This window comes from Opisthocomus hoazin, chromosome 2 (genome assembly GCF_030867145.1).
Source record: "Opisthocomus hoazin isolate bOpiHoa1 chromosome 2, bOpiHoa1.hap1, whole genome shotgun sequence".
In the NCBI taxonomy this organism is placed as follows: domain Eukaryota; kingdom Metazoa; phylum Chordata; class Aves; order Opisthocomiformes; family Opisthocomidae; genus Opisthocomus; species Opisthocomus hoazin.
Window position 1 is genome coordinate 55,624,523 of NC_134415.1, and position 23,153 is coordinate 55,647,675.

The window sequence follows — 23,153 nt, forward strand, 5'->3', positions numbered from 1 at the left end:
ATTAAGTGCTGGTTATGGCTACTTGTTTGTTTGCCTCAGATTTTTCATATTCTGTATTGTCCTCCACAGTGGAGAAGCTGAAGAACCAGTGGGACAATACTCATCATGGCGTGGAGGTACGGCAGCAGCAGCTGAAGTACATGCTGACAGACTGTGTGCAGTGGGATGAGCAGAGGCAAGAAATGGAGCGCCTCATGGAGCAGTGCGAGATCCGTCTGCGTATGCTCCTGCAGGCCCCAAAAGAGATGCTTACCAAACAGATTTCAGACAACAAAGTAAGACCACCTACATCTGTTTTTTCCCTATCAACTCCTCCGTCTATGTAATGCTATTTGATTCAATTGATGTGCAAATATACAATATAGATGTAGGATTGATTTAGCAATTCTGTCTCTCTTTGGGCGTGATATATTCTAAATTGTTTCCATTTTCTTATATATTTGACTTCCTGAAAATTGCATTCTGGGAGGGAAGCAGGTGGCATGTGTGTATGTGTGTCTTTTTGTAAGTGTAGTTGAAAGGAGTATGGTGTAGCATCAAATAACAATGTTATGCAAAAAGCTTGAACCTCAGACCGAGAAAAGTTTAATCATACAGCCACAGAATGTAGCATGTATTACTTCATAGAAACCCATTAACAGTAGTTTAGTAGATCCAAGAATGGACCAAGTTATTTAAAATTATCCTGAATTTCACTTCTGGTGGGTGCCAGGTGTATTAAACACGCTTTTTTTTTTTTTCCCAATCCCATGCAATCTTCACTGTTTTTCACATCACAGCAAACTTGCTGTGATAAATCAATGTCTGTTGTTCTTTGTCCTGGTGGCTGTCAGAAAAAGGGCAGGCTGTAGGTGGCACAGGATGAGAACTAAAGAGACAAATCAGCAAGGAGGGGCCCTTAGTGCAGTATTTAGAACAGGGCTATAATAGTTTAAAAAATAGTTTAAAAAAGGGTGTGTGTATATGCATATATCCATGAAGCGACAACACAGGGTTGCAGCTGAGTGTGTAAAGAAGCGGGGAGTATGATGGTGAGAATTCCTCACTGATCCATAGGTATTTCAGTAAACGGTAAAATAGCACGCTTTTCATCGTCTTTCTCTACATGAGCAGGGGATTGGAAATGGACTATTAGGTCTGCTTTGCTTTCTGAAGTGAAAGTAAGCTGATGCTCAAACATATAGTACAGAGATCGTAAGATACAACTGGACATATATATATATGCAAATATTCTTTTTTCAGTTAGAAACAATGCTGAGTTCAGGATTTTGTAAAGTCAAGGCACCTTATGAATATACTGTTGCAACAAGCAAACACTTTTAATGTATTTTCTTCATTTAAAAGCAAAAAAACCCACAAAGCAATGAAATGAAATTCTCATGCTATGCACTCGATTTATGCCGCTTTTCGCTGCCGCATATATCACTATTATCATAATACAAACTCATTTATGCTACTAAAAATATGAAAGTGCTTTTACTTCTGTTGCCTGTAAAACACAGAAGAGGATTTTTCTAGCTTTTGGCAGTTCTGGCAAATATAATTTTTCCTCATCTATTTGTGTTTTTGTTGGTTTATTGTCACAACATTTAGTATCTGTAGGTTTTCTTTTCAAGATTTTTCCTCTAGCTAAAAAATACACACTTTTTTTTAGAAAAAAGGGAAAAGGAGGATTTTTATAGTATGACAGAATGAATAATATGAAAAATAATCTGATTTTGATTTTACTCTGTCCCATTCTTAAATTGCTTTTTAGCTGTTAGTACAGGATTTGCATAGAGGCGACATAACAGCAGCTGCATTCAATGATCTTTCTAATAAACTTCTTCGAGAGTATCGTGCTGATGACACAAGGAGGGTGAAGGAAATCACTGACCAAATGAACACTTGTTGGGTTAATCTGAACCAAAGGTAATTACAATGTTTCACTCTATATGTAGATGTTTGTATGTTAAACTTGTGTCTCATGTACACTTGTGTATTACAGTCTCTCTGTCTACTTTACAGCAGCATTTGGGGCTACTGTGCAAATTAGTCAATTACAGTGAGGGTGCTTTGAGTTTTGATGATGGAAATTCCCACAATTAACAATGGAAGGCTTCTGTATGACTTCCTATTTAAGTAGTGGTTTTTTTTTTAAAGGGGTTGAGGGAGAAATACTTCTGTCATGTTTGGTCTCAGGTTTGCCTGTTGCTAATCTTCTCCAAGTGTCTTTGAACAGTTCCTCTCCTGTTCCTTGATGCTGGTGTGCTTTATGTCTTTGCAGTTTGTTGCTGTGCTTTCTTTTCATAAGGCTGTAAGTATTCAGCTTAGTCTTCCAATGCATTACTTCTTTATCTAACAGATACTTTCCCTGAATGGGGCTGTGCTTTGCATTCCTGAGTGTGATGCTTCTAGTCCTCCTGTCTGGAAGATACTTGAGCTGTAGGAACTGAGACTTACTTGAAACTCACTTCTTTCTATTCATCCTCTATTAAGACACATTTGAAAATATGTCTTAATGAAAATACTGTATTTTCCTGTGCATAATATTCTTCCCTGCAAGGTAATCTAATCTCTGTAAAAATTCTTTTTAGTATTTGATAGACAATTAACATTTAGAATAATGTCCAACTCCATGCCTGCAGCTTAAAGGACAATATGCTTTGTGTCTAGAGGGACAGAACAGAAGATTGATCCTTTGTATGTGGGAGTGGGGGAGATGACAACCAAAGTGTGTATGTGTGTGTGCATATATGTGCATGTAAAAGGGCCAACTGCATTTGTAATGAGATGTCAATTAAGGGAACAAAAATCCTAGGTAATAAAGCCTCTGAAGTTGCTGTTGTATCCTGGGGAGTGAGAGGAGGAGAACTTTGCAGTGGCAAGAAGTAGGTAATGAAGGAAGCAGAGTAGAGTGTCATCTTATCCTTCTTTGGAGGTAAATGGTACTTCCATCATTTTGCACTTGTGATGTGGCAGCTGGCTTCCTGGTTATGTTCATTGAGAGATGAGGTACAAAATAGGCTCAATCCATGTGATCATTTGAGAGAGAATAAAAATTTGTTAATCTCTGAATGTTTTGAGACATAGGATAGGATTTTTCAATTGAATAACATTTCAAAATTATTCTGTGTGATGCAGACAACTTCTTTTCATGGTTCTTCAGAAAACTTCCAGTAGAATGTGGGAAAGGATTTGGCATATGACAAAACTTTCTTGTCTTTTTACTTTTGCTTTTTCTAAACTAGGTCATAGTCATGAGGTCATCTCCTGAAATGGCTCTTCCTGACCATTCATTTGCATTAAGATTAGGGACTGCAGCATTTTTGCCATCAGATTGTCCTTTATTTTCTCAAAGTAAACTAATGATTTTTTAAGAAATGCCATTAAGTTCATGTGAATGTCATGATGACATCTAGGGATGAAGATGCAATTAGAGGGTGAGGGGAAACAGCCCCTTGTTGGATTAGCAGTAACAGCTGACTACAGCTATGTAGTAGTCTCATTCACATGCAAACTTTGCAGTGTTTTGGCTAGAACTGGTATAAAGCTGCCCACCATTCAGAGCAGGTGACCAGAAAGAAGAGCTCCTGTCTGGAAGCCTCTAATTATTTTTGAACCTGCTTAAAGTCTTGGAATAATAAGCAATTCCATTCGTTGTGTAGAACTGAAGCTTCTTGATTATGACTGGGGCTACTGTTTTGCAGTCTGCAGCCTTAAGATGGTGAGTATCTGCTTTGTTTGTTGACTGCGGACAGAACATAAAGGAGAACTCTGAAAGCCGGTGGATAATCAGAGCGTGGAGCTGCTCAACGTAATCCCATGGAGCAACAGAGTAGAATTAAAAGGGGAGAATGTGCAGTGAAAACACCTTTTCAAGGGAATGAAGGTTTTCATACTTGTTTTAAATGCAATAAAGAGAAATACTAGGGAACTTTAAGTGACAAGGCTTATTTCATGTGGCAGATCTCAGGACATGCAGGGGTTGTACACGGAACACACGTGTAGCCCTATGACTTCTGTAACCACAGATCTGTATTTATAGCGTAATACTTCAAAATACCAGTTTGTTCCCATGCTTGGAGGTTGTGCAGGGGGACCTTAGTAACGTCGCCTGGGAGAATCACAGTCCTGAATAGCACAAGAACGTTACCAGGAAGACTGTAGCCATGGCATGTAAAGCTGAAGGAGCTTATTTTAAAACTGTTGGCATTAAGAGATTGAAGCTCCCCAGCCTGACATTGTGTAAATTGGATACTCTGCCCAGTGGCTATTTATGTTCTATTTTTATACTTTAGGGTGAATCTGTAGTAATTCTGTGTGTTTTGGTGTCTCAGTAATGGATTAGAGTAGCTGTCTGTACTGTCTCAGATGTTATTTTCTGACTTTCTTTTGATCACATGCTTGTATGCGTTGCACATTTTTATTTTAAACCTGAAAAAATAATTGGGTGGAACAGATACCTGAAACAGTGCCGTGAAAACTTAAATAGTACAGTTAAAATTTTCTTTTTCTTGGATGTATGTTTTCTAATAGAATCTGCTTAGACCTTCTCTACTATTACTGTGTTAAGTGACCTTAGCTGCATTTGTAAAGGATTCTCCAGGTTCTCCTTCTGTTTAATTCGTAAGTCCTGGAAGGACCCTCTGTCTTTTAAGGATGTTCTGACTGTATTAGAATTCTTTGAAAATCTGAGTCATCTTTTTCTATTATTGGATAGTCGTTCATCTACAGTACAGAATTCTCCATCATTTTCTGTTTTACATTTGTGGCCTTTACTGGAAGGAAGTGAAAGTATTTGTCCGCTCTGTAAACATGTTGCTTGCTACTGCTGTACAGGTCCGCTTTAAAAGCATCCTTGTAATCTTAGAACATTAGTTGTAAATGTGTTAATTTATGCTGCTGGAGTACGTATTTAGTGAAAGCAATGATTTTTCAGTTTTAATTCTGCTATCATGACAGCAGTGGAACTGTAATAGGATTTCATTCTTTCCTTTAATTTCAAACAAGTGGAAGATTTGAGGAATTAAAACTTTAGGCTGAAGACGACATTCTTCAATAAATGTTATTAGCTGCAAAGTTCAAGTTGTCTCAATTCCCATCTAGTACATCAGTACTTAGACTTAGAGATCTGGGTCACTTGCAGTGTTTCATCCTTTGGGGTTTTTCTTTTTCTTTGAAAGTCACCTGTATTACCAGTCTGTTCTTCCTGTTGTCACTCCTGTTCTTCCACCTTTGGCCTTAACCCCCTGCTAGGGAAGAAAATCCCTGCAGAGCGAGAGGGTTTTGAAGTCAGAGCTCATAACTGCTTTTACTTCACATTTTTTTCACAGTTCCTTGGTGTGCTCTAATTTTTGAGCTGGTCCTTCTTACCTTTTCTAGGCAGTATCTGTCAAACCATTTGCAATCCCCAACATGCTATTTATTATTTTTTCTCGAGAGTAGGTGACGTATTCCAGAGCTTCAAGTGAGAATCAAGAAAGAAGGCTCTTTGCCCTTCTAGTGATTTACCAGTGGCCAAAACTTGGGCAAGCATGAAGTCAGGAAGGATTCACACAGTCTTTTTTTGCGTAAAGCAATTATTAACAAGTGACATCAGGTTTAAGTTTCTAATGTGGGGGTTGAAACACTATCTTTTTGCAAGTAGTCTCTAGAAAATTGATTTGGTTATGCTAATACTTACGAATGTAAGCCTGACAGTTGGGGTTGCATGAGATTTTCTTGCTGCCCTTGCAGGAAAACAGCTTTTCCTTGTATCTGCCTTTACTGACATGCTAGTAAACCAGAATACCTGCTTTGAAACATCATCCTGAATAGTACTGAACACCTGCAGCTTCTTTTTTAAAAAGAGTATTTTAACTACTTTTGAAATTTGTGATTCTAAACATAGTGATTCCCTGATACTGCTGAGCAGTTCTGTTGCCACAGCATGACAAGGAGGAAAAAAAGCCTAAATAGAACAGGAGGAGGCAGAAGACACAGAAGTTTGATGGGCCTGTTTGGAGAAGCGTGTTCAATTCATGTGAAAATATCAAATGCTGAGTGTTTTGGCCTTGTCTTACTTGAAATTAAATATCACTTTACCCCTGAAATCTTACAATATGGTTAGTGCTTGATGTGGAAACAGAATTGAACTTCCTACTTACTTAGCAGCAATATTCTACATGGTAGCTCTGATAGAGATTTATGTACAGTGTGCTGGTGTGGGACAGCTTCCTTCTTTCTTTTGTCCTGATCTTGGGAAAAGGCATACTGCAAAATAACAGCCTCAAATGGGTGAAATTTAACTTGCCATGCTTTAATTAACATTGTTAATGAGAGCTTTTAAAATTGCTCACTGCAACAGTTTCCCATCTGAGTTTCATTTCAATGACAAAGAAACAGTCCTGTGATCCAGAAGTATAACGTATATCTTTTTTCTAGGAAATGTTTTGAAGTTGCTTACCAACAATATAAGCCGAAGGTTTTAAATGAGTTTCTTACATATTAAAATATCCTCTTACAAATAAAAACTTTTGTGTTTGTACCAACCAGAGATCTTTTGGATTGACTGAAAATTTGTATTATATTCTGCCAGTCTCTTTTTAGATTTAAGGATGTTGAACATGTCTTGACTGCTGTGATGGCAGTGTATCATTCTATTTGTTTGAGTGATAGTGTCAAAAGTCTTGTCTTTTAGCAGACAGAACCCGATATTTGACTTTTCTTTCCTCAGAACTTTAACTCTCACAAATTTAGGGAATTGTTTCTGCTTGCTGGAAAAGAGGAAAAAAAAAATCCCCCAAACACTTGGTGCTTCTGCTCCATAAGATTTTTGTTGATGGGGAAAAGCATTCACACTTCTCCCACATAGGTACAACACTTCTACCAATTGGGGTAGCAGAGGTCCATGTTGGTAATACTGAAAAGGAAAATCTAGGTTTTTAATGAATAACTTAATTTCTGCCACATGCTTTTTTAAAAAGGGCTGTGAAATCTATAACCAGTTCAGAATATCTGTGTGTAGCCACAGATATAATAACCAGAGAAACAGTGATATAAATAATGATAAAACCAACTGTGATGGATGTAAAGTTTCGTAATAGAGATAACTTTCAGATTTCCTTTTAGTAGTTTCATTATGATGTATGTAATGCTGTACACTATGGGGGACTGTTCTGACACTGTCTCATTTTCAGAGCTGTTGATCGGCAGAATTGCTTGGAGATAGAACTGAAGACAGTACAGGCCTCACACAAGGATCTGGAGAGCTTCCTCAAGTGGCTTCAAGAGGCAGAGACAACAGTTAATGTTCTAGCAGATGCATCCCAGCGTGAGAACACTGCTCAGGACAGTGCCTGTGTAAGGGAACTCAGAAAGCAAATGCAGGTGAGAAACTAAATAATATTGCTGTTATTCCTGCTTTTTCTCAATGGCAAATGTTATGAAGGAAAGCTATCCACTAGAGTGGGGAAACCTGCAGCCCATTGGAAGGTGTTTAAAAAACAGCATTTTAGAACTCAGGTGTGTGAAGGAAGCATATTTTTCTTCCTAAGGTTTGAAATACATATTTTGTGGACGCTTGTGGCACTGGGGTTTCTTAAATATCCTTGGAGGATGACTGTATTCAAGAAGTGTATACTTCATTAAACCAAGTCATGTTGTGTGATTGCCCATCCAATCAATTTAATCCACTTCCTTCCAAGTAAAGAACCCTCTTGGGCTGCACTGTCTCCAATCCCTTCCTGCCACCTTTTTCCTGCTTTTCCAGCAATCCGATAAGTTTTTGTGCTTGGATCACCTCTCCTGCTGTCCAGCAGCTCCCAGCTGGCCTGCCTTCCTGTACGGGCTACAGACTGGAAATCTGAGGAATAACTGAGCAGGAGACTAACTGGTACCGCTTACAGTCCTTTTTAATATATGGACAGCCTAGCTTTTCTAAAATCTAGAAGAGAGATCCCTTCTCCCTGTCTAAGCAGCATGGACTAGCTGAGTACCACGTCGTCTGGCTGTTCCTGCCTTTGCGTATTTCATACATCTCCTTTGGGAAAGTAGGAGGGAGAGAGACGAGCTAGGTCCAGTTTGCATTAAGGATTCAGTACACTGAGGGGAAAACAGGACCAAAGGGTGTGGAGATCTGACAACTCTTTAAAAAATTAATATCCTTGGGTCTGTGGCAGCAAAAGTTTGGACATCACTGGCTAAAAGGATTTTGTGTTTCTGTAGTGTATGAATTTCTTTTGTCCTGTTTACCTGATGTGAACGCTGTTCATGTGTCATCTTTCTCCTGAATGGTTTAGTATTTTTTTTTTTCCTTCAATTAGATTGACTTATTCAGCACAGTTATTTTGATATCCACAGAACTGGGCAGCTAGATCAGTTATTAAATCCTGCACTCTGGGTTTGGAATAATGTTGTCTGTGGTCCAAGTTCATTCAGTTTGAGCAGCTTATAAAGAAAAAAAGTGCTGTTTGCAGTAGTGCTGTTAATCTGAACATATCTACATTGAATTTAAATGAAACAAGACAATTTAAAGTACCTGACAGCAAGCTGCTCACTGTAATCATAAGGAAGAGAACATTATATTGTGGAAGCTTGTGTCTGTTGAAGATGACGTGTCACTCACCAATGTTTATATGATACTGGTCAGTCAGGTAACTTATCTGTAGAGTTGTGGCTTTTTGTGAAATGCTAAGACTAGTGTGTAATGACAACACCTAGAAGTTAATATTATATTTTCTATTGACAAAAACTCCCAAACAAGTAGTGTAGTAAGGGTGAAAGAGTGAAAATGAGGCCACAGGAAGCTAACAACGTGAGGCAGTGCTGTGTGTAAATAAGCTTGTTTCTGGATTACCTTGCACTCCACTTAATCCATCGTACCAAGATGAAGCTGTTATTTCAGAATTTGCTTTTTGGCTCTATGCAGCTGAGAAGAACCTTGGTCATGGAAGACTGTTCGCACTCCTTCAGTGTGCTGCAGTCTGGTTAAAATTGCCAGAGTGGTGATGTGTGAGGGGACAACCGCTGAGCAAGACTGCCTCCTGCGTGGAGAAGGTCTATAACCAGCTCTTGAGCTTGCCCATTGTCCTGGCTTGTAACCATTGAGAAGGCAGATGTAGGTGCTTGGGCATGGCCTCCACTTGTTCAGCATCCCATTTCCTGATATAGCCCTTCTTTTTCAGTGACTCTGTGCTTCTACCCTGTGCACGTGAAGCGTAGTCACTTAACTTAGCAATGACTTTGCATAATATTGTAAGCTTTTTTCCAACTACTGAAAGAAGTAGAGCATGTCAAAGACTCTCATAGGATAATGGCTTCCAAAATGAACTTTTTCCCCCTACCATCTTTCAAGTTCACTTTAAATATAACCAAAGACATTCATATCATGACACTGGCAGACACTCCAAAATCAAAGTTTCTGTTTTCAAATATTTGTTGAAATGAACTTTTGAAGCCAAAATGGAGCTATAACATCTTGCTGTAGCTTAAAAAAAATCAAGCCCACTCCCTTTCAAATTCTTAAGCTTCATATCTAATTAAACAAAGATCATTTTCTGTTCTTCCCCTGTTGAGTGGTATAAGATAACAATGTTCTTCTCTTTGTGCTTTGTTGAATACGTGAAGAAGTATTTCTACTAAATGGTTATAAGAATAATGCAGAGCTTGTGACTTTCTCTGCCTGTGTGAAGATGCCTCTATCCCCAAGTCCTATGCATTGAGGAAAACTTTACTATGAGTTTAAGACATGACAAATTCTAGGTGAAATATGTACTGAACATAGACAAAACATGATGAATTTTTTGTTGTTATCATGCATTTTCAAAATAGGATCATCTGTTAAACTGGCATCTGCGTGTGTGCACGGGAGGACTACCCTCCATTACATTTTGGGGCTAACTTGTTTGGCTGCGGCTCAAGCCACTCTATAGTGGAATCAGTGATCTGAGCACTATTGAAGCTTTGCTTTGCCTTCCATTGTGACATCTGAGGCTAGCAACAGTACTATGCAAATAATGCAAGCTTCGAGTGTCGTAATGATTTCTTTTTGAAAAGGAGGATATTCACAATTATAGCACCAGTCTATTTAATTCATTATCTCAGTATCTAAATGTTGCAGAAGACTTTCCTTTCAGGTTAGTGTGGAAACACTCTAGTCTGTGTTGCAAAATGCTTAGCAGCCACCTGAAAGAGGTTACAATCTAATTTGAAGGAAAATGCAGAAAATGAGCTAAGAAATAGTAAGAAGTAATGCCGGGTCAATCTGTGTGAAGTCCTGTGCCTAAAGGTGTTCAAAATAATTTGAAAGTTTTGTTTTATTTTAAACTAAAATCAACATGACTAGTGGAGGGCTGTTTGTCTCGCTGCTTAATTCAAACTTGTATATTAGCTGGGAAGGAAAAAAGCAGAACTGAAAGAAGGCAAGTGTGGATGTGGGTTCTGTCTTACACAGAAGAGGTCTGAGCTTTTTACAGTTATTTCTGAATGCCTCAGTTATTTGATGTATGCTGCTTCACAGGTTTCCTCAAAAGATGTTTGGTAACAGCATATCAGCTAATGAAGGTAGGCTAGAGCTGGTAGGTTAAAGGAACAGGCTTGTGGTGGGAGAGAAGTACGGCTAAAAGGGGTTTGCCTGAGGACTTGTAGAAATGTTGATTCAATTCTAAAAATAAGGATGAAAAGGTTGTGTTAGCAGAATTGGATGGGAAGAGTTTTAAAATGTCCTATATGAAGAACCTGCACCTGGCATTAATCCCCTCAGATGGAAAGGGCCTGAGAAGAGGCACACCAGCGTATAACGCAGTGGCATCTAAGCTATGTATTATCTAGGATCATATGACCTTGTCATGCTACCTGTAGTTGGTGCCTTGATACTGTGCTAGTTGATGTGCTTGAAATGTGTACGTACCTGTTCATGTGGCAATATACACACTAAATAATATGATTACTTGTAATGGTGTCTGCCACCTACTGTGGGGGTAATGAACTCCCAGGACGTTTGCTGCAGTGGCCCCTCTAATACAGGTTTAAGTAGATTCATCATATCATCTTTGAAAGTAATAAGAAATATCTGTCTGGTTACGCTGCAGTATCTCCACACCTTGGGGTATGATGGCTGTATTGCATTGGGAGTGCCTTGCTGGTAGTAAAACACTTCCATGCTCTTGTATGTCCTACTGCCATCCTTAGATGGCTTAAATAACTCTGCTTTGTCATGGCAAAACATCAAAATGATGTTAGCTCTTTGGATTCAAGGATGGCTAGAAAAAGGGGGGATGGTGCAACTGTATGCTTTTGATTTGTCAAAACTCTATTCTTTCTTGTCCTAAGAAGTCATTCAGGAAAAGATTTTAATTGGAAACAGTTCCTGAAAAACATTTGTACTTTCTGGTGCAAGTGAGAATCCTTTGAGATCTCTTTGACTAAATTAGCTTTAAGTGAGTTTTCACAGCAGAGAGGTTCACCCCCTGCGGTTTTTCCTTTTGTATTGGGTAATCTAGTTTTGAGAAGCGCCTGTGTGATTTATTAGCCTTTAACGTATGGCTGATATAATTAGGGCAGGTATCCCTCTGCTCCTCTCTCAAGATTTATAACACAGTCTGTTATTCACTCACTCTACAGCTCTGCCAGAGCTGCGTTTAGTCTGAGAGCGAGAGCATCCTTTCCCAGAGTGAGAGAGAAAATGCTCAGTCTGCCGATAGAAAGCAGCTACTAGAGAACTGCTGTGAGACACTGGAGACGTCTTCCTGAAGGAATTCCTCTTTTGTTCCTGCAGCTTTCAGGCTTCAATTAATAACCTTTCCTGGCTATTTAGTGCACTCCTGAACAGTGACAGACGTTGGGCTGCTCAACTTCATTTACTCTCTGCACAGGCAGAGCTGAGCAGTACTGGTTAGAAGAATCTGTGAATGCTGTTATTTTTTTGCATTTGTTTTGTGGGGTTATTTTGGGAGAGAAACTTATGCTAGATCAACCTCCTTTGCCTTTGAAACGTATAAAGCCCGTGGCTTGGAAAAGCAGTCCTGGAAGAGAGCATGCTCAGAAAGCTGGCAAATCATTGTCCGGTGACCGGGAGGAAATGATAGTTGCTCTTCATTTATAATGCAAATTCTGAGGTGTCTTCAGAAGTGTGGCAAACTTAAAATGATGGCTGTGGTGAGAACATCTCTGCAGAAAGTTGTGGTGTTATTGCATCGTTTACAGAGGATGGCAGTTTCTTCTCCCCGTTACCAGAAGCTGTGTAAGGTAAGCAATGCAAGCCCCAAATCTTGAGTGTCTAATGCTAACTCTGTTGTGTTTCTGAGATAAAATGAAAAGAAAGTCAGCTTAGATACTTTTGACACACATCCCATTCTTTTTAGTGTATTTTTAAAGCCTGCCATGTTCACATGTGCATGTTTTGTTAAAAGTAAAATACAACCCCCTCCGTGTTTGTCAATTAGTGATACATTAAAAAAAAACAAACCTGCTGTCTTGTCTACCTATTAAATATCCAGAAAGAAACTGTTAATGTTCAATGATCTTATGTAAAATACTACCACAGCTCCCTCTCCAAAGGAGTTGCTAAATTCTTGGTAAATGCAGTACTTTTAACTCCTGGTTACCCATATGTAGAGTAACTACGTTGTTCCAAGCCCACTGTTTATGCTTTTGAGCTTTATGAAACTTTTCATCAGGAATGTGTTCTGTAGACTAGTACGCAGCTCTGAAATTTTGACTTCACCTGCCTGTATTTATAGAGTTCTTTCAGAATTAAAAAATCAGGAAAAGTTGGAGGAAAAGCATCTTGGCAAGTCTACCGCTCATATTGGTATTTTTGCTGTTACTTGTTTTGGTGTCTGCATATTTCTGCTTCCACTGAGATAGTGTTTACTGTTTTGCCTTGTGTTTTTTTTTGCATGGCTACACTAGTTCAGAACAGTAATACTGTGATAATCATCTAAGCTACCTATTAAATTATTATTTTTTTAAGGAGGTTGATCACTCACCAGATTAAAATAAAAAAAAAGAAAATAAATTCAAACTGTGGTCTGTAAAGTCCATGAGTTTATACCGCTGTGGTGTTGGTGCCCATGTGTAATGGTCATTCTGTGCTGTATTATTTGACTTTAATATAAGGGTCTTGCTTTGCAGCTTTAAAAAATATAAAGTTGGAGAAATCTTCAGCTGTATACTGACATAACCTTAGAGAAATTCTGTGTGGCTGCCTTTGAACTTGCTTTTTTTATTGTTGCTGTTTGTGATACTTTAAAACTCCCTGTGTTTTTTGGTGAAACTATGCCTGAGTTTTGCATACAAGGTGCACGAAAAACAAAGTGCATGACCACTTCTTGTTCCAGCGATAAAGCAAAGCCACTGTAATTCATCATACTTACATCAACCTGAAATGTGTTTTCTGTTATGAGAAATAAAAAAATGATATCAAGTAAAAGAGATCCCACTTTTATAGTAGAGTTTGGAAGAAAAGTGTATAATGTGCTATCTGCTTCATAGCCGTGAGGCTTACAGAGGAAGTTCTGACATGTGGGGAAAATCACATTGTTTTCAAATGGGTGATTCTGTTTACTAAGCTTTACTAAGAGGTGTATCTTTGTTATGAAAAATGATAGACAGTAGCTTGTGTACATACAAGCTATTTTAACAAGCATGCCTCAGTTATTCTTGTCTCTATCAATTCTATCATTAGACAGCCCTGGTTGCTTTTGTGAATAAGGCAAATCTTTTTTCATTAGTGTAAAGGCATGGTTTGTAATTGTCTTTTCATAAGCACTAGGAAAGTAAATGTGCTTCAAAACCTATTTAGTCACATTAGTGTATACAAGCTTATTTGTAACAATGTTTGTCAAACAAGAACTACTTAGTGACTCATTCAGTAATAATTATTTACTAATAAGTCTTAGAGCCTAGTAAATGGTTGGATAGTTAATTTATTGAGTTTAAATCTACCCAAGGGGTAGTAAAAAGTCTTCTCAAAGGCTGTTATTAAAATGTTTTCTGATTGGGAATCCATGCAGTGATGGATTTGGAATCCTTATGTAGCTTAAAATTATACATTGCATGTTTTTCTGTTTGTTAAGAAGTGATGCGGCTCGTTTTTTCAGATGTATGTGCTCAGTTTACTGAAAGTGGAATTGTTGGTCTGCCTGTGGAGTTAAATCAAACACGACTGAGGAAAAAAGGAATGGTTTACAATCCCAGTGACTGCCAGTAGGTGTCAATGTAAGGCAATGATATATGGGAGTCCGGTGATGGAAATGCTAATACTTCGATGAGAAAGTAGCATGGAAATTACAAATTAAAAGCCACTGTGGCAGCATGTCAGGAAGCATATCTTAGTGATGTGTATACTTCTGTCTTTGGATTTTCACAAATTTGTACATGTCCTGTGAACTCTGCAGATACTCTTATAGTTCAGTTCTGGCAAAGAGAAATAGTTTGCTATAGAGTACATGAATTATTGCATTGTGTATGGGGTAGTTGCTTCATGAACTAGCATCTGAATGTTTCATGTGAAGTATCCTCTGAAGCATAACAGAGTGCCAATGAAATAAACATTAAAAAAGTGCCAATGAAATATTGAAGACAAATTCTTGAAGTTAGTGTTTCTCTGTTTTAACTTGCACTGTTTATAAAAGAATAAACAAGGCTTTATTATTGAAGTGTGCCTGGGAAAGTCATAATTGTTCCTCTTATTAGCAGCTTCGTGTAATAGTAACTCTTAACGTTCATAGTCTTAATTTGCAATTCTCTTAAAAGCAGAAATAAACACTTTGACATATTACAGCATTACTGAAAAACAGGAAATCCAAGATTTAGGAGATTTCTTCTTTTGTTGCTTTTTCTTTCACTCATTCCTTCATACCACAGTGAATTTTGCCAGATATTACTTTTCACTAGTATTGCTGTTTGGTTCTTTTACACTGAAATTAGTGACATACCAGGGCAAAATGTGTACACTTGGCATTGTTTTATCAGGAGAGTGTGTAGTAAGTTTTGCTTGATTGTTGTTAGCAGCTGTTTTGTAACTCTTTTGTAACATTTTAACACTCAAAGGAAACAACCAGAAAAATGTTCTATACAGGCTATGTACTCTGTGTTCTTGCTAATATGTGATAGTTCTTTAAAGAATTTGTTCTAGTGGGTATATCCAAGTAGCTCAGACAAGAATGAATTTAGATTTATCCTGGGAACAGAAAAAATCATGGTAAGGTACAAATCAATAGATCTTTTCTGAGAGACCAGAACTACAATATTACTTATCAAAGTGAACTAAAAAAAATCAGAAACTTTCTCTAAGTTCCCTGACAAATGAAGGAATAGTGCATCTCTGTCAGACAGGTAAATGATTACCTTGAAATATGTATCCTGCTTGTGGAGCTTGACCATGGTATTTCTGAAACGTGTTGCTAGCATTCAGGGACTGGAGCATTCATCCAGTGGAAGACAGACTGAGGAACATAGCTAGTAGCTGAGACAGTATTTTCTCATTCCTTTTTTGATGACTTCTGAGACAAACTCTCCTTTAAAATAAATAATCAACCTTCTTAGTATAAGGTACTTGGAATCTCAAACCTTATCCAACAGAAGCCTTTACCCTTGATACATGGTAACATAGGTGAGTTCCTGAGTTCCTCAGCCGTGAAGAGAAATGATGTATCAGAAACATGTATCTTGTAGTTCTTTTTACGAATACATAACTTAAAATGCAATTCTTTCACTTTCTACTCTGTCTGTCTGTCTGTCTGTCTTTCTGTCTTATAATGGCTAGTGCTAAATTTACAATGCCACAGGAAGTTAAAAGCACAGTGAATGATGGGGTCAGCCAAAATTCTTTTTTGCTGTGACACTGGTGCTTGCATTTGAGAGGACATTAACATTATGCTGAATTTTGAGAATCACAGTAAAGGCTCTGTTCCTATGCAATTTTGGAAAAATTTGAAGGTCATGGAGGGTGGGGAAAAAAAAGCGTGAAAGGCTGTGTTGAGAAATGGGTAGATTACTCCTGGTTCCAATGAATTCAACAAAGATAATTTTTCTAATGTTTACCTGACTTCAAGTTGATTTAGAAAATAATTCATTGGCACTTGATCATGTTCAGATATAAAATACAGGTAGTCAAGTGTGGATGAAGAGAGGACATTACAACAGCAACATAGCACATATTTATTGGACCTTAGAAGTGAGAACAAAGGTTAATTTTGGAAGCATGTCCTGAAGTAGGCTATGGTATTAAACTAGTTATTGGTTGGAAAATGAAGCAGTGCTTCTGTTGTCAAAAGCACTGCTAAATTATGCAGACTGTTTCTTATTTGGGATAAGAAAGCTAAATCCGGACTGCTCGATATTGTTCTAGTAGTATAAGGGACATTTTAATTAGATCTAGATCTACCACAAAGCCTGCTAAAAGGGAGGAGGCCAGAATTAAAGGGAACCTTGTATATAATGTCTGTAATCTACTGAAATACAATGAGGCTACAAGTGCAATGGAGGAAAAAAATGGCTATTCTCAAAACAGGAGATGTAGTAAATAATATCTAATGATCAGCATCAGATGAGTTGAGGATTTACTTTCTTAGAAAGCAAATGAGGAGTGTAAATGCTAACCACCCCACCTCCAAACACCCACACCTTTTTTGTGTTGAAAATGACTGTGTTGGAGAACTTGACATCTGTTGTGTGTCTTCATGAGATAGCAGATGTGGTGGGGCGGGATGAAACGTGACTTGAGTTTATGGTAAGAAGGACAGGGTTAACATACAGCCAATGAAGACTTTCAGAGCTTAAAATGCAACAAGATAGTATGATGGTGTTTAGTAACTGAAAGGACAAGAAAATCTTATCATTTGGAGAATACACGTAAGATAATGGTCACTTAAAATGAATGAGATGGACATGATTTCTGTTGGGATATGGATTAAAAATTGGAAAGCTGAAAACTGGTGGGAGAATACTTGAAATGATAGGCATCTGAAAGTCCTGGGAGATGAAAATTGATTTGTTGTTGGCATTTACTATAGCACAATCACAGCAACTACAGAAGCAATGGAAGGCTGAGAGGAGAGTGTTTAATGGCTTTAAAAAAAAATGAGGTAGATGAAGGCTGGAAATGACTAACCAGTAAGTCAACAGATGTGCAAACTAGAAATATGGACAACAAACAAAATTCAAGCTGGAAATATAATAGCTATACTGGAATTTAATTGTCCATTGGTATCAAATTGCACCTTTGTATGCAGTTTATCAGGGACAGACAAGGACAGTTAGGGACTTTGATGTGTAGACAAGATATCAGTTGTTGACTGTTAGTATGTTATGGATTGATTTCCTTTGGAATTTTGGAGTGTTCTGGTGAAAAATATCAATGGAATATTGGAGGGATATTTTCATGTTTTGATAAACCAGACAGATATGAGATCATGAGAACTCCCATCCTCATTCTGAGGATAGGATGGAATAAGCTGGTTCATGAACAAGTGACTGACACGGATGCAGAATCTGATTGTGATTGGAGATGGAGCTGAGAGGAATGGGCAGAATTTCAAGGAGAAACTTTTAAGTATTGGGAAAACCTCTTTGTAATGAGATTTAGGAGCTCACAAAGTTAGTTGTTTGTTTGTTTGTTTTTTCCCAAGCACCCATACGTCCTCAGTCTTTAAAGAAAATGTTTTAGTAAGTCCCTAAGCAACAGTTTAGTCTAGTAAGCCATTTCCAAGGGTAAAAGAACAAGAAGGCCACTGTGAAGAGCCAGCATGGATTTCAGGTATGGTGCCCCACCTGATTGCTTTCTGTCAGAAAGTTGTTGCTGTCCCTTTGGATGAAGGGAAAGCAGTAGTGTTCCTTGATCTTGACTTTTAGAAAGTCATTCGACACAGTCTTTGATAGTTGAATTGGGGACATACAGACAGGGTAGATGAGTGAAAAGGTGGGAAGAAAAGTGGCTGGACCATTGATGTTCCTCAAGGATTGGAACTGAGACTGATACTGTTTAGCATTGTTAGGAATTCAAACAGTGGGACAGAATGTACCTTCAGCAGGTTTGTGAATGATATCAGATTGTGGAGAAACAGTCAATATGTTCCCATTCACTGGGGCCTCAAGTGGTGGGATGGATGGGCTGACAGGAGCCCCATAAAGTTTTTAAAAAAAAAAAAAACAAAAAACAAACAAAAAACCCCCCAAAACAACAAAAAAACAACAAAGACCTCAAAGCAAAGTCTTGCGCCTAAGAAAGAATAACCCAATGCATTGGTACAGGCTGCGTGAGCAAGACTGTAGCCATCAAACATGGAGAAGTCATATTCCTGTCGTCTTAGCACTCATGGGGTCATGTCTCAAATACCATGGTTGGTTTCAGGCTCCTGATTTGAGAGACACTGAGAGACTGGGGAGAGTGCAGTTCTTGGGGGCTGGAGCACATGACAGAGAAGTAGAGGTGGAAGGTGCTGGCTTCGTTTAATTTGGAAGGGTGAAGGCTCCAGGGGTTTCCAAATGCTGTCACTGCCTATCTGGTGGGTTGTTATGAAAGGAGATGGAGCCAGCCTCTTCTCAGAGGTGCCCTGTGAAAGGAAATGAGGCACTGGGAACAAGCTGCAGCAGGGAAATTGTGTATAAAGGTAAAAATTCTGCACAGCAAGTATAACGGAGCATTGGAGTGGGCTGACCAAAGAGGCTGTTGTACTTCCATCTCTAGAGGTATTAAAAACTGTAGTGAATAAGTTCCTTAGCAGACAGACCTAGCTTTGAAATTGGATCCTGAAATTGGTAGGAGGTTTGACTGTGATCTCGAGGTCTTCCAACTTGCCATTTTCTATGATTCTCTGCGCTAGTGCCCTATTAGCTTATGAGTGAAGACTAAGATAGTCAAAAATATAGCGAAGCAGTTTTCAGCTATGACTGTGTTGCCGACTTTCTTTCAGAAGAAAGTTTGTGTTTTTACCCCATGTGAAGTATTCTTACTACTCTGCTGAATTTTGATCTAAATCTGGGCCTGCTATGAGTCTGCTGTGTGGCCATAGCACATGTTCATTTGCGAATCCTTTTGCTGTAATGTAACTTCAATGGTAACAATGTGGTACAGTCAGGCATTTGCTGCATATCTGAATTTTGTGGCTGTGATGAGAAGGCACTTTTATATAGTGCAAAACTTCCTGTCATCTGACCTTCCCCCCGCCCCCACTTGCTTTTGATTTTTAGATGATGTTTGCAAAACTCAAAGAACACATCACCAGCCCCTTTCAGAGGAAGGTTGTGCACATCTTGAGTGATGAGGCTGACCTAAATGTAACCGATTTGTTTTTACATTTGTCTAATTATGGTCAGTGCCAAAGGAAACTGTATAATAAATGGATAGTTTATTGTAAATCCTTTTTCGTAGAAGACTGTGCCCTCTAGTGCTCTGTGTATATATCAGGCTTCTCTAGAAATAAAATTTTTTCTCTAAGATGAGAGCACAAGGAGAAACAAAATGGGAGAGGACATACAGCTTCATAAATCCAGTATTTTTAACTACTGCACCAATCATTTCTATCTGCAAGCAGAATGCAGCTTAACAGGAAAAGGAATGGGTTCTAGGATAGAACTTTTTTTAAAATAGCATTTCAATAGTATTTTGGAAGGGAAGAAAGAAGGAGAGAGAGAGGAGATGAGTGAAAAATTTCAGAACATGGTTTTAGAATCCTCTTATGTTTGAAGGCAAGTCTGGTTTTTGAACTGAAAATATTTTGCTACTGCAGCAAGAATGAAAATGAATATAAATATAAAATATGGGGTAGTTCTGTTAAGGCATGAATGTAGGATTAATGGAAAAATTGACTTCCATGAACTTCACATGTTTACAGGAGTTGGATCAATATTTGATATATGAGACCATCTTACTGTAGTATTTTACCACAGTGCTTTTTGATTGCTGCCATTTTTCAGGGAGCATTTTTTTTTTCCTCTTTCCCTTAGGGCTCAATTACCCTGCCTGAATTAATGAAGTCCTGAAGCAGTAGGTGCCTAGAACAGCATAGTGCTTCACTGATTCCCATCTTAAGAACTGACCATCTTTCTTGTCTTCTGCCTCATGCAGATCATTCGAGCTTATTTTTAAGAAACCTGCACTCACTATGTAGCTGGGAGAATAGTGCTGTTTGAAGCTGTCCTGTGGCTGCTAGTCACCAGGGACTCTCGAAGAGTTCTGCCCTCCCTTTTGCCTCCCCCTCTGTTTTTAATCAAGACAAACTGCTATGAGACCTCATATTCCAAAGTTGCCCCACAAGCTTCCTATTTCATATCCACTACTTGCATACCTGCATGGCTTTTTGGCTGCCCTGTGACGTTTTCATGCTGGGCACTCTTGATATACTTTGCTGCAAAGCATTTTAGTTCAAAGCAGAACTAACTTACGCAGTCCTGCATAGCTGGGTAATAGAATGTGGGTGGAAGATGACAATAGTGTTCCTCAAAATTGATGTCCTGTGATGTGCTACAGAAAGCAATTCTTCACAGTTGTAGTGTAACTATATTTAATGGTGGTTTCTGGTATATTGTAAATATGGTAGGTGCTGCAAGTGAAGTAACAAATCGAAATGCTGCTGGTGCTGTAGGTGCTCCTCAGTTGCTGACAAGCCCTGTATCTATGGGCCCAGCATTGCCCTAATAGCGGGAAGTGCTGGCTTCTCTGCAGTGGTGCTTCACATTTCTGACCTGAAGAGAGCATCCTTCCAGGGGAAAGGCAGAGACTTTGGTTTTCAATGCTTGCTCAATTCTTGGCATTTCTGCTGAGACTGCTGACCAATTAGTGCTAATTGTGCTGGCTTTTGAGATGTAGTCCTGGAACAGTCATCTGAGGTCACTGCTTTCTGTCACCTGCCATCTTTGGACTCAGTTCGAACTATGTTTTTTTCTTCTCTTTTTTCTTTTAAGGAAGAACGCATTATTAACCCTGAACTAATCGTTCACCCTTCATGTTTAATTTTGAATGTTCCATATCAAATGATGTAACTCTCTTGGTTAATATTCTCTCTTATTGTTCGCTACAAAGAGAGTATTCATTTGCTGCAAGTTCCAACTCTGCAAACTAGTTGAAACAAATGCCTTTCTCCTCTTTCTTTGCGTAACTGAAAGCAAATTTTAAATTTCAGAGTTTAAATGAAAGTTACCTACTTCTTGATGTTTGGGTTCCTCTGAGATTAGGATGGAGGCATAATAAAAGTTACAGATTACACAAAATACTCCACTCCCAACTATTTGTTTATTAGCAAGCACAACACTTTCCTCTTTTGGAAGGGGGGAAAAATGGGGCCAGAAAGAAAATCTAGCAGCTTCTCAATGGAATTTCACTTTGCTATGTGTTTGCATCAGGAGCTAACAGCAGTGCTTCAGCTATTTTCACTGAAATAGCTATATATTTGTTTGCAGGCCATTATCTTTCACTTCATATCACCAAACAGTACAGTGATAAATTAACTCCAGAATTTCTTTCCGTAGTCCTCAGTAAGAAGAATACAGTCTGAAACAGAATCACAGAATCACAGAATAGTAGGGGTTGGAAGGGACCTCTGTGGGTCATCTAGTCCAACCCTCCTGCCGAAGCAGGGTCACTTACAGCAAGCTGCACAGGACCTTGTCCAGGCGGGTCTTGAATATCTCCAGAGAAGGAGACTCCACAACCTCCCTGGGCAGCCTGTTCCAGTGCTCCGTCACCCTCAGAGGGAAGAAGTTCTTCCTCATGTTCAGACGGAACTTCCTATGCTTCAGTTTGTGCCCATTGCCCCTTGTCATGTCACTGGGCACCACTGAAAAGAGCTTGGCCCCATCCTCCTGACACCCACCCTTCAGATATTTGTAAGCATTTATAAGGTCCCTTCGCAGCCTTCTCTTCTTCAGGCTGAACAAGCCCAGTTCCCTCAACCTCTCCTCGTAGGGCAGAAGTTCCAGTCCCCTCATCATCCTCGTAGCCCTCCGCTGGACTCTCTCCAGTAGCTCTTCATCTTTCTTGAAGTGGGGAGCCCAGAACTGGACACAGTACTCCAGATGAGGCCTCCCTAGGGCAGTGTAGAGGGGAAGGAGAACCTCCCTCGTCCTGCTGGCCACACTCTTCTTGATGCACCCCAGGATTCCATTGGCTTTCTTGGCAGTCAGGGCACACTGCTGGCTCATGGTCAACCTGTCGTCCACCAGGACGCCCAGGTCCCTCTCCGCAGAGCTGCTCTCCAGCAGGTCCACCCCAAGCCTGTACTGGTGCATGAGGTTGTTCCTCCCCAGGTGCAGGACCCTGCATTTGGCTTTGTTGAACCTCATCAGGTTCCTCTCTGCCCAGCTTTTTCCAGCCTATCCAGGTCACACTGAATGGCAGCACAGCCTTCTGGTGTATCCACCACACCTCCCAGTTTGGTGTCATCAGCAAACTTGCTGAGGGTACATTCTAACTCTTCATCCAGGTCGTTGATGAAGAAGTTAAACAAGACTGGGCCCAGTACTGACCCCTGGGGGACACCACTTGTTACCAGCCTCCAACTAGACTCAGCGCCGCTGATGACAACCCTCTGAGTTCTGCCATTCAGCCAGTTCTCAATCCACTTCACCGACCACTCATCCAGCCCACACTTCCTCAGCTTCCCTAGGAGGATATTATGGGAGACTGTGTCGAAAGCCTTGCTGAAGTCAAGGTAGACAACATCCACGGCTCTACCTTCGTCTACCCAGCCAGTCATGTCATTGTAGAAAGCTATCAGATTGGTCAGGCATGATTTCCCCTTGGTGAATCCATACTGACTACTCCTGATAACCTTCTTTTCTTCCACTTGCTTGATGATGACCTCCAGGATAAGCTGCTCCATCACCTTTCCCGGGATGGAGGTGAGGCTGACCAGCCTGTAGTTCCCTGGGTCCTCCTTCTTGCCCTTTTTGAAGATTGGAGTGACATTGGCTTTTCTCCAGTCCTCGGGCACCTCTCCTGTCCTCCAGGACCTCTCAAAGATGATGGAGAGTGGCTCAGCAATGGCATCCGCCAGCTCCCTCAGCACTCATGGGTGCATTCCATCGGGGCCCATGGATTTGTGGACATCCAGATCACTTAAGCGATCCCTCACACAGTCCTCCTCGGCTGTTACTAGTAAGCAGATAATTTAGCCAAATAGCCAGATTGTGGAAGACTCTGATGCCTTATAATGGAGAAATAAAACATTGTTTCCTCTATATAAGGGTAA

At 39.5% G+C, this 23,153-nt stretch overlaps 1 protein-coding gene across 4 annotated transcripts in view; it reads left to right on the plus strand.

The window, feature by feature from the left end:
- Window positions 1–23,153, plus strand: part of UTRN (utrophin) — a 394,109-nt gene that overhangs the window by 164,475 nt on the left and 206,481 nt on the right. For 3 of the 4 annotated variants that reach the window (XM_075413727.1, XM_075413726.1, XM_075413728.1), the window contains 3 exons: window positions 70–275; window positions 1,757–1,911; window positions 7,161–7,350. In XM_075413727.1, coding sequence (XP_075269842.1) covers window positions 70–275; window positions 1,757–1,911; window positions 7,161–7,350 — 551 coding nt within the window. Of the gene's footprint in view, window positions 1–69; window positions 276–1,756; window positions 1,912–7,160; window positions 7,351–11,975; window positions 12,208–23,153 lie in introns of those variants that run through there. The other variant, XM_075413729.1, reaches the window with a different exon arrangement.